Here is a 12370-nt window from a genome sequence, read left to right as displayed (position 1 = left end):
ATTATGAATTTTATATTACAGAGTATGAGCTAATTTTAAAATCACCCACACAAACATATTGCTCTACTTTCACACACCCATATGCATGCTCCATTCTCTTATCTCTTTGCTCTGTCTCTCTCTCTCTCTCTTTCTCTATCTCTCCTCCTCCCTCCCCTCACACACCCCTGTACTCGCCCACTAACCAGGGATAAGCCCTGCCCCTGCCCCCCTTTGACCCCTGCAGAGGAGGAGAAGGGGGGGAGGGGGGGGGAGCGAGGGCCCCTTAGCCCCACAAAAGCCTGAATGGCTCAGGGCAGCACACATTCACTGGGGGAACAAGAGATCTTTGTGCCAGGAGGGGAGGGGTGGAGGGAGTGAGAGAGGCAGAGCAAGAGAGAGAGAGAGACAGAGAGAGAGAGAGATACGAACACTACATGGGCCTACATACTATTTATAACGCTTTGTAATATGCACTAGAAAAATTGATACCCAAAGCAGGGCTGCTGAGGCTCAGAGGGCATGTGCTCCTGCAAGATTTTTAGCAACTGGATTAGAGGCCAAACCAACAGTTTATCAGTTCCTGCCACTGATGAAATGGGTAAAACTCAAAACAGTGAAAGTAACAGGAGAAACATACAGGTTCATTTTAATTCACATTTGCAATATCAGATAATATTACGGAGGTTAATTAAAATGTCCCAAAATTGAATGCCATTTATGAATCAGTCTATGTGTGGGGTATTTTAAGCATTTTTTTTTTTTTTAATCTTCTGCACAACCAAAGTCAATGTGTGTGTGTGTGTGTGTGTGTGTGTGTGTGTGTGTGTGTGTGTGTGTGTGTGTGTGTGTGTGTATGCAAGAAATAAGAGTGGAGGTAAAAATGAATGCCATTTATAAAAAAAAAAATGTGTAAACTGGTTATAACTGTAAATGTAAAGTTTAAATGTATTAAAGTTTTATCACTCATTTCTTTCAAATAGTTTCACTTTTAAGCGAACACTCTAACCTTCTAAGGCCACATGTTGTGATTCTGTGGTTTTAAGTGAAAAGCAGGATGAGATGCTCCAGCATAGGTTGATAAAAAATCTCTAAATCTTGTTTTAATAAAAGTTTTTAAAAGAAATTAAATAAACGAAAAAGGGTATCAAGTTGTTAATAACAAGCTGTTTTTTATAGTTGTTGAGGAACTGCTATTTTCAAAGTGTACCTTCTCATTAATTGCTGCTGAGATTGTAAACTGATTATTTAATTATCACTTCTGATGGGAATTAAAACTTCCTCTAGGATCACAAAAGAAGACAAAGAACAAAAAACATTTCTGCACGCACACACACACACACACACACACACACGAGCTTGTAAAACCTATAACCTGTCAGTGTGATCAATAACGTTAAGCCCCTCAAGCACAGCTGCCTCCATCACCCAACCTTCCTGCTCCTTTTCCCCTCTTGCTTAGTCCGTGTGTAAGCTTCAAAAATATCCACCTTGATTAGTTCAAGCTGGTATTATCTCGATAGGAAATCTATGCTGTCTGTTTAGGGAGGGTTAAGTATGATCTAAAAACCAAATGGATGGCATCACACTCTGGTATTAAACAGCTGAATAAATGTTTTGACTAACAACTAAGATGATGTTGAATACTAGAGTCTTACAGTTTTTTTTTTTTTTTATAAACTGCAGATAGTCATCTAATCATGATTGAAATATGGAATAAGGATGCAAACACTGAATACCATCATCAGACAGACATTTGTTACTCTGAGAATTTTCTACCATCAAAGATAAACAGAATTAAACATCACAGTAATTTATAGAAGGAGCAGAGCTACCATTGAGGGCACTGGATGCAAGATTGTGTGTGTGTGTGTGTGTGTGTGTGTGTGTGTGTGTGTGTGTGTGTGTGTGTGTGTGTGTGTGTGTGTGTGTGTGTGTGTGTGTGTGTGTTTGTGTGTGTATCAAAAAATGGACATAGGTTTGCAATACACTGATAAAGCCATGTCAGTTGCAGAGTCAGAAATAGTTTGAGCCAAATTCAAAGTCTAAGCAGTTATGTGGAGTTAGAAAAAAATTGTTGGCAAAAAACAAAACACATTCAGGTTTCAAACTATACTACTGTAAATTCAACTGACAATATTCTTTCTTTAACCATGTAGTTATTCAGCACTGTTTATCTATAAGAGAAAACATGCACATCCTGTAAAGTTCATGAAAGAGCTGTCACTTTAAAATAGTTTGTTGCTTGTTGTAGGTTTTCTGTACAATACGTGTGTGCGTGTTGTTTTTCTTACAGCCTCAATCTCTTAATAATCTTTGCGTGAATTGCATGAATTGTTTTTCTTCCCTCTTTAAATTGTGCAAAATGTTTTAACCACCCTCAGCGATCACCCTTTTAAACATACAGACTAAAACTGAATTACATTCAAGGGGAAAAACATCTAAACTGCAAATTAATAAATACATACATACATACATACATACATACATAAGTGAATCAGGAAAATATGCAATAAAATTTCACAGCACCCCAAAATATTCATAAATCATTTCTTATTTTCTTTTACTGCAGAAATTTATTTTGATAACACAATAAAATGTGTATAATCTATAAAAGCATAATTTTAGGACATAAGGGAAAAGTTGCAAATACAGTTTTCCTATTTTACCAATAAGTTTAATTTGCTATTCAAATTAAACACTATTCACTGAATTGTTCCCCTGGTTTTCACAACATGTGCTTTGCAGAAGTGAGACCAAGCTGCTGATAATTATGTTTTCATTAGGATAACTAGTAAAATTTTCACCTCAATAAAGCTAAAAAAAAAAAAAAAAGAAATAAAAACATCAAATAAATAATTAACCGAAATAAACATCTCATTTCTCTCCTCTCTTTTCTCAGTCTTTTATATATACACACACTCCCACTGGCCTGAATAAATTCATGTCCACCTAACATCATTCCTCCCCCACACATGAATCCCACACTGCACTCTGGCAGCTTGTTCGTCCCATCAGTGACCCCCATGCAGTCAAAGATTAACCTAGCCAAAATCTAACCCCCTGCCTACCCACCCACCCACAACACATATCTATCAGGCTAACTATCTATCCATCAGCACAATGCAGTCAGCAGACTGGGGTGGGGTGGGGTGGGGGGGTGTTTAATGCCAAGATCCTCCCCATTACTGCCCTGCATTAACCCTTAGCTAAATATTTACAGTAGGAAGAAGAACACATGATTCTCTCTCTGTTTCTCTCTCTCTCTCTCTCTCTCTCTCTCTCACACACACACACACACACACACACACACACACACACACACACACACACGTTTTCCCTATCTTCTTTCACCAGCTGTGGTCAGAAACGCTGCCACTGCTTATAGGGAAAAGCAGAAGCACCAAAAACTCAAATGTCTGTGGAATTACTAACAAAGTTATCCTCAACAAGCACTGCTGAAAAAATTATATTCAGACAGCACACAGCACCAGTCCTCAGGTCTGACTCACCAACTCAAGCTTAACGCTACTAAAATATAACATATCCATTAAAGACACCTTTGAACACTGAATATTAATATTTATGGTTGAACACAACTTGTGCTTATACTATTAGAAATGCTTAGCACCCCATTTATATATATATATGTGTGTGTGTGTGTGTGTGTGTGCGTATATAAAATGTATATGTAAAGTGAAATTTCTGTTGATTCACAACTAACTCCATTAAACCAGGGATACTGATTAATTTACAAGGTCACTTACATAAAGCTATAATGTCACAATAAAATAATAATCTCTGTGCTTGGAGACACATGGAAGCAGACAAAGACTATACTTTTTTTTTTTTTTTTTTTAAGTTTTATAAGTTTATGCCCGTGTATGAAAATATGTATCCTCAACTGAGAGAGCCATACCATACCAAACAACAAGTGTTTTGATGAGAAACCACATCATTATTCATTCTTTAAGAACTATACTGCTCTGAGAAAAAACAACATTCGCTGTGTTGTGTTGATGCTCCAATCCAATCAATGTGGCACTGAGGGGTATTATCCAATATTTATAACAGATTGTGAAGACAAACGTAATTTATCAAGATGTAGTGAATCACTTGAAATGAATAGCACTATTGAAAAATATATTAATATTTTAGAATTTGGAGTCATCCAAAATTGAAAATAGCCTGAGTAACAGACAAAGAGATTGAGGGTCTCTTATGCAAGAGCGTTATGTAAAAATGTTAAAGGACATGATCAAATTCGTCATCATTATCTGTTAAGCAGATCCTACTGATCAGTGATGGATATTGATCTGATTAGAGCATCTATTTTCTTCATTTGCATTTGGTCTTAATTGGCACGTACAAATTATGCCGGTGCACATACAGTATACGCAAGCACGTGTCACTATACACATACACTGCACAAAGCATCAACAGGTGAGGGGAGCATTTGAGGAATGAGCAGAATGCAGGTAAGAGAGACCAGCCGAGAGGCAGGAGAGCGAAACAAAAGGGTGGTAATTCTGGAAGAAAGGGGAGATGTGGGATGTGTGGGTTGTACTGAGCCATTTCCATCAGCAGAGGGGAACTCCAAAGCATAAAGACAGTTGCCAAGCAACTGAACACGATGAAAAAAACATACAGACCACTTACACGTGTGAGAAAATAACACATAGACCCGCACTCCATACACACACACACACACACATGAACACAAGGAGCCAATTACAAAGGTGTGTCAAATCTTTGCTATTTGTCATTGGTAATGCTAATAATTTGCTGCACAGAGGGAATCCACAAACACCTTTTGTTTAATTCATCAGCATTTGGTGGCAAAAGGCACAAAAAATCCTCAAGTCAGGAGCTGGATGTGAAGAACAAAAACTGCCACAACAATGCCACCCATGTGCTACTTCCTTTTTGCTCATACTGATGACCCTACAGTGAGCACAATGGGATGCTATTTCTTTGTCTAACGGGTTATAATGGGCTGATAAATCTGGAATTAATCCAGTCCTTTTCATCATTTCAGCTGCCAACAACAATTCATTTCTGGCTATTTGCTTAGCAACAGCAAAATTGTGAGATAATTAAAAATTTAGGTGACACTGACAGACAGGGGCGACTTGAGAAAGTATTTCTCATCATGACACCTGTGAGACCTGAACGCTCAAGAACTCTCAGCATTTTTGTGAAACACTGTTGTGTTTTGTGTATGTTGCGTTTCCGTGTCTTCCTCACCTGGCCCAGTGGTTGTGGAGCCGCTGTGACTTTGCAGACTCCCATTCCTGAGGAGTGACGGGGACTTCTGAATCCCACCACTGACACCCATGACCCCCAGCCCCCTCTCTCCTCCTGCTCCGACTCCCACTCCTAATCCACTGCTGGAAACTAAGCCTGGCCGACCTGAGAGTGTCGAGGATGAAGAGGAGGAGGGGGAGGCGGTGGAGGAGGAGGAGGTGTTGGCTGTGGAGGAGGTAGGGAGAGTCAGGGAGGGAGCTGGCTCTGAAGGCTTCACATCCGTAGTGAAGCAAGGTCCAAATCTGTTTCGCCAGTTGCCCTTCTTTTTCTTCTTCACTCCGTCTTCCCCTCCTCCTGCCACTGCTCCGCCGATGCCTGGTCCTGAGCTGGAGGGCTGGGGCCGTTTGTATCCAGTGGACCCACCGAGGCTTGTCGTCTCGCTAGCTGTGTGACTGTGGGAATTCTCATACAGTTTCCCGCCCACTACAATAACAAGAAAGCAGAAGTGAATATTTAATCATAAAGTTTGCAGAGTCTTGGTGTTTTTCTGTGGTTTATTGGCCTGAGAGCGGTTTAGGAACCAACTAAAGTAGCAAAGCGCACCATGCATCATATTAGTTCTCTAATAAATTAGCAATTATTTTCATTATTGATTAATCTGACAATTATTTTCTCGAGTAATTGATAAATAGCGTGGTCTATAAAATGTCAGAGAACAGTCAAACACCCAGAGATATTTAGTTTACCATCATAAAGGAGAACAAAGTCAAATAAATGTGCAAACAATCACATTTTAGAGACTGGAACCAGAAAATTTAAAAATGACTTAAATGATTAATCCATTAAATTTACCAAAATTGCTGCAGATTAATTTTCTGCATGAAATCGATCATTTATTACATTTCTGTAGTTAATGACTAGTACATGAATATGGAAAAAAGAAAAATACTACACAAAACTGCTAACTTGCTGATGTTTTTTTCTAATGTGTACACCATCAGTTCAGTAGTGTGCTTCCATAAAGTTGGGATACAACAGATTTTTTAAAAAGTTCAAAACTGATACAGCACAGGCTGAAAGATCTTAATTTAGTCTCCAATATGGGTCAAGCTCCAAAAATATTGGATCCAGCATTTACTATAATTAGGGCTAGGCAATTAACCGAAAAAGCATCAAAACCAACATTTAGAACCTCTAACAGACTTAATCACGCTCATGTTGGCTAATTTGGTTAATACTTAATAATAATACGCCCTGTCCAACTAACGTTAATCCACATTTACTCAAAGCAAAGCTGGGGAATACGGATGACACGAGCGCAAACACTGAGCCTCAACCCGAGCAGCTTATACGTAACAAGATGCTGTGTCTGTTGTTTGGGCACATTTTGGCTTCAGTGAAGACAACAAAACAAAAATAAGTCGAAACAAACAGAAACAGAAAAACAATTTCAGAGACCAAAGGAAACACCACTAATTTGTTTAATCACTTGGAACACACTCAAATTGCCGAATATTGAGTGCACGGCTCAAAAAAAAAAAAAGAGAGAGACCGATGAGAGCCAAAGTAATCGTTCATTAATTGTAATCAGGTAAAAGTCTTAAATAATCCTGCTACTGATTTGAAGTCATGGCGCCCAGTCCTAACCGTAATGCAAACTGTCAGATTTTGGTAGACTTCTCCTTGTACTGCATATGACAAATGGAGGGAAACACTGCATGAATACTGTGGCATCACTGTAATAATTAATAGCCACAAAAAATAAATGAATGAATAAACACATAACTAAAGTAAGAAAAGCACATCTGAGTAAATCTATAAATGAACAATGCCTGTCACCTGCAGAGGCTGTAGTAGCGGACATAAGAGAACCAAAGAGTGTCGTAGTTCCCTCTGAAGCTCCACCCTCCGAGCTCGGCTTCACAAGGCAGCTGCTGAAAGACGGCGGGGAGGAGAAGGTAGTTCCACCCCCAGGACGCAACGAAGAATCAGAGAAACTTAGGAAGTCTGAGGAGGAAGGAGCAGAGGGCGTCTTGCTGGCACTGGTCAACAGGAGGCCTGGGAGAAAGAAAGACAGGTGGAAAATAGAGACAATGACAGACAGAGGTGACGATCGAAAGGAATGAAGAAGTAAAAGAGAGACCAAAAGTGAGAGAAGGAGAGAATAACACAGAGGGAACAGGCATTACAGCAGGGAAAAGTTTCCATGCTACTCTCCTTTCCATCATCATGGGAGCAGCAGAAAAAAGATAAGCAAAATAAGCATTTTATCTACTCTCTGCTCTCTATCTGCTCTACAGTCAGCCCTCCCTCATCATGTAGTCCTCCCATCAGAGGAACTGCCTTGAAAGCACACATCTGGATGGATACTCAGACACACACACGCAAACAAACACACACCTAGCAAAGGGCTTCAAGGTTCTGATAGTACAAAACACAGGAGCTCTGTGTGAGCACCTACTCCTTTCAGGTCCTGACCTCCCCACATGTTGTTTGTGTGCGTGCGTGCGTGCGTTGTGGAGGGTGGGGGGGTGGGGGGGCTGGGGGGGGGGTGCGGGCTTGTCTCATTTCCCAGACAGGGCCCCAGATTACAGGAGCCAGAGGCCAGTCGAGACGAAACACTGTTATCATGGCCACACACTAAAAGTCTGGTGCCTTGACAAAATGCAGCCAAAGACACAGCATGCACGCGTGCACACACACACACACACACAAATCACACTCTTTTAAGCAATGTTTTAATAACATTGCTGTAATTTGAATTTTTTTTTAGTGGGTGGGCAGAGCGGGAACACCAGATGATTTGTCATTGTGTTTCTATTTTTCTAACTGCAGGGTTAATTCCCAGTAGTGGGAAAATTAACATACAGGACCATTTACAACCATCAATTCACCTTGGTGGAAAGGCCCAGTGGAAGCAGAGGCAGATGTGGAGGAAGTTGCCATGGTGACCACGGCAGAGGGGAGGGGTTTCCCTGAGGAGGTGAGAGACTTGCGGCCGCCTCTCTGTCCCACCGTGTGACTTCCGCCGCTGTTCTTCTTATTCTTCACCTCAGACGCCGCTTTTCCAGTGTCTACAGCCAAACCATCTTTGGAACTGCTGCCGGAGTGAGCCGAAGACACTTCCTGAAAGTTGGCGTTAGTGAAACGGGCGGTGCTGTCGTCCAGTCGCTTCTGCGAGGATGCAGGCAGAGAAGTGACGCCTCCCCCTGAGCTGCTGCTGTTGTAAGCCTGGAGGAGGAAGGTGAGAAGCGAAGGAATGATTGAAAAAATTATGGTTGAACAGAAAGGGAGGACAGGAACCATGAGAAGGAGGACCGGAACACGGAGTGAAAATTATCACAACAATGCCGGTTGAGAAAGGGAGGACCAAAAGTATGAGAAAAGGTCAGCAGGAGGACAGGATGTGTGTAGGACACAGTAGAAGAGCAATAAAGGTAATGAAAAGTATAGAAATAAAAAAAAGTCAACCAGCAACTACTGTTGTAATATTTAACTATCCCAGTCACATTACACCAAAGCAAAGGACTGAGGAGGACAGGAATGCCCTCACCTTGTCTGGGACCATGATGTTTGGAAGTACGAGGGAAGGAGACATGTCCATGGAGGTCTTCTTGTGTTTTGGTTTGTGCCTGTCTCGCTCCTTATGTTTCTGCACATGGAGAATATGGGGGAAAAAAAAGGAGAAACAGATGGGTGAAGCTGCTTAATACATAATACAGGGAAGAGAGAAACTAAGACAGATAGAGAAAAAAAAAAAAAAACCTGTTATAGCCATGTGCATATTGGTAACATTAGGGAAAAAACAGGAAACACTGAATATGGAGACATACTGGACCATACATAAGTGTTCTGGAGAAGATTACAGCAAAGAAATGGCAAAAAAATAAAAGAAATATACGAGTTATTAGAATATACTCATTGAAGAGGAAGAGTGTGTGTGTGTCTTTGTGTATTTGGTTTTGGAGAGAAACAGAGAGAGAAAGAGGGAGCATTGCATTTCAAAGGCTCAGTCTGAGATGAAAGCTTAGAGATCAACTAACACAAAGAGAGTGACGGAAGAGAGATAAAAAGGGGGCAGTAGGCAAGAGGAATTCAGCTGCAGTTTAGAGCAGAGTGTGTCTAAGTGCCTCGTGCCGAAGCGCACAAGGTCTCATTGTTTCATCCAATCATATCCTCCTTCTTGGACCATCACAGCTCAATTTACACCCTCGCTAACACACACGCGCCGCCACCCTCCTCTTGCACCCCTGAGGTGGGGACTGGGTGCCAGCGCATTTACACCTCACATGCACGCCCTCCACCCCGACACCTCTCTTTACGTGTGTACAAGCAGACAGGTGCACATATGCTCACACACACTTCTACATGGACACTTGCATGCACGCAGACGCACATCCACACCGACAGACGCACTCTGGGAGATAGGCGGTGAAAATATGCAGCGATCCTGAGAGACGACATGGGATTCAACATGCTTGTGATACTCAGTGTCATGACAGCTCTGAAAAACCAGAAACTGCCCATCCCCCTTCTTCTCCCTTCAGGGTCTAGTTGAGGAGTGATTGCATGGAGGCTGGTGACAGTTTAGCCAGACTTCCTCTATGAGTGGCAGTTAACAGACATCACTAGCCAAATCAGGAGATAGCAGCTTCACTATAACCTCTCTACGCACTGGGTTCCGGTTTTGCTAACGCCCTGCGGATAAGAGAAAAATGTTGCAGAGTTCGGTTCACATGTGTATTTGTGGGTCTGTGTTGTGAACTTCAAAACAGGCAGCAAGTACTGATTATTTTCATTAACCACTGACTTCTTAAAATGCAGTTTTTCCCTTTTCTTTCCCCTTCAGTAGCTTGAAGTCATTGTAAATGATGTTCACACTGAGTGGAATATTCAAACGCAGGACTTTTTTATGGCTGCAGCACTTGATAAAATGGAAATTTTCTAGATGTGCATCATTTTATACACAGTTCACCCCCCAAAAAACCCTGACATATTTTCTATCTTTGAAAACATTGGAATCGCTACATGAATAAGATGTATGAAGATGCATGAATTAAAAGTTCTGTGATTCTAAACCAGGGTTCCAATACTTTCATAAACATCAGATTCAAGGACTTTTCAAGGACTGAGTGCAATTGCTTCAAATTCATGGACTCAACATGGCATAGTTTTAGACATGGATCAAGGTTAATTACTGTTACAACACTAAGAATTTTTATAATGAGAACTAGCAAGCTTTACAGAAGCTAACGGACAACAATTAAAAAGAAAGAAAGGCTTGAATGTTGTGAACGCTTCCTTGCTGTTATAGTGATGGATATAGATATATATATTTTCAAATTCACAAACTTTGAAGGATTTCAAGGATTTGTGGGAACCCTGCTTAGCATGCACGAGTTTGAAATAGCTGACTAGCTGTTTGTTAAAGGGTTTTATTCCTCAACACTTATGTTTTTCAATTGATCTAGTAATAATTTAGTCTACAAACTGTCAAGAAAACTGCAAAAAATGCCCATCACAAGGTGGTTGCTTCTAATTCCTTGTTATGTCAACCCAAGAGTTGACAACACACAGATAATCAATTTAGAGTGATATAAAACAGATAAAATTCAGTACATTTTCACATTTAAGAGGGGGAAACCAACAAATATTTTCCATTGTTTTTAGTTAAATTAAAAAAAGATCCAAATTATTGTTGGTTGATTTTCTGTTGATTGGTTCTGTTTAGAACTACATTAAACAATAGTGCCAACCTTGCAACTGGCTACAGAAAGAAGATGAAGAGAAACATGATTTTACAAAGACAGAAAATGAACCTAACGGCATCTACTACAACAAAAAGAAGTGATACCAGAGAGCGACACAGACAAACAGAGAGACAGAGAGGTAAATTCTTTGGGATTCCCTTGTTGTTTTTCATTAACATTCCAGAGGTAGGTGTTGATGGAGAGAGGCTGAGTTGAGAGGGTCGGATAACGGCGCACACACACACACACACACACACACACACACACAAGAAGGACCCGCAGCACTGGGCGTGGGAAACATAACGCACACACAATGTAACCCTGACACACTCTTATCAATCAGGTCAATTGATTATACAGGCAGAGACAAAGCCTTTCAGCGTGTCCTCTCCTCTCTTTCTCTGGCACTGACCATTAGCAGCCTGATCATTTGACATGTCTGAGTGGTCTTTGAGACTGTGTGGGGTAAATATGAGTGGTGGCAGAGGATGAGGGCTGCGTCTATTTATCAACAAACTCCCATACAATGTGTGCTGAAATACTCTATGTTGAATACTGATCATGGGGCTCTGAACTGGGAAACTCACTCATCATGAGAGAAAAGCTGTTCCTTGTAAAAGCCTCTCCACAGCACTCAAAATATGTGCGTGGAGATTTTTTTGTTTGTCTGTTGTAAACACAGGCATCATGCTCAACTATGCTTTATACCAAATAATATATTGCAAAGACAAAGCATTGTCTTTTAATTTGATATAACATGTATTTTAAATGCTTCACAATTCAACACAGTGGCCTCAGGAGGAAGATGAGAGGGTACAGACACAGGGGGGGACAGGGAGAAATGGAGGAACAGGAAGTAAGGGGGAAAATAATCCGCCCTGACCTGGCAGGAATTCCCCTGTGCAGTTTCCTGCAGGATTTCTGACTAGCCATTGTGTGTGTATATATATGTGTGTGTGTGTGTGTGTGTGTGTGTGTGTACGTGCGATTCCTGCGGCCTTTTCTAAGCGGCCAGTGTGGGGGATCTTTTAGCCCCTGCTGTAGTTTGACTGCAGGGTCTAACATGAGGTGGGTATACATCTGAGTCTCCAAACCACAAAACAAATGCATGTGCGCACACACACACACATCTGAGCTTACTGATCTCTGACCCTGGAATGTGGATGGAGAGAGTGTATGTGTGTGTCTGTAAGTGAGAGAAGCAGGCAGTATTGACAAAAGCCAGGGCAGGGGGAATGAAAAGTATGTGGACAAAGGCATCACATACACACACTCAATTTGGATTCCACCAATTCATTTCTGAAAATCTATTGTCTTCTTTCATGCTTTTCTATCAAAAACAATTACAACTGAAAAAAAAAAAACACAGAGAAAAAAAGTTCTGGGAGCATCAA

General features: G+C 41.0%; 1 protein-coding gene across 3 annotated transcripts in view; it reads right to left on the bottom strand.

The window, feature by feature from the left end:
- Positions 1 to 12370, bottom strand: part of mllt10 (MLLT10, histone lysine methyltransferase DOT1L cofactor) — a 47219-nt gene that overhangs the window by 16755 nt on the left and 18094 nt on the right. For all 3 annotated transcript variants that reach the window (XM_022766298.1, XM_022766299.1, XM_022766301.1), the window contains exons 7-10: positions 8780 to 8878; positions 8121 to 8457; positions 7066 to 7284; positions 5227 to 5709 (exon numbers count right to left, since the gene is read on the bottom strand). In XM_022766298.1, coding sequence (XP_022622019.1) covers positions 5227 to 5709; positions 7066 to 7284; positions 8121 to 8457; positions 8780 to 8878 — 1138 coding nt within the window. The remainder of the gene's footprint in view (positions 1 to 5226; positions 5710 to 7065; positions 7285 to 8120; positions 8458 to 8779; positions 8879 to 12370) is intronic.

Source organism: Seriola dumerili, unplaced genomic scaffold (assembly GCF_002260705.1).
Source record: "Seriola dumerili isolate Sdu_G_001 unplaced genomic scaffold, Sdu_1.0 BDQW01000822.1, whole genome shotgun sequence".
NCBI classification, from domain to species: Eukaryota; Metazoa; Chordata; class Actinopteri; order Carangiformes; family Carangidae; genus Seriola; species Seriola dumerili.
Note: the sequence above shows the minus strand (reverse complement) of the source record. Positions and strands in the feature narration are given on the sequence as shown.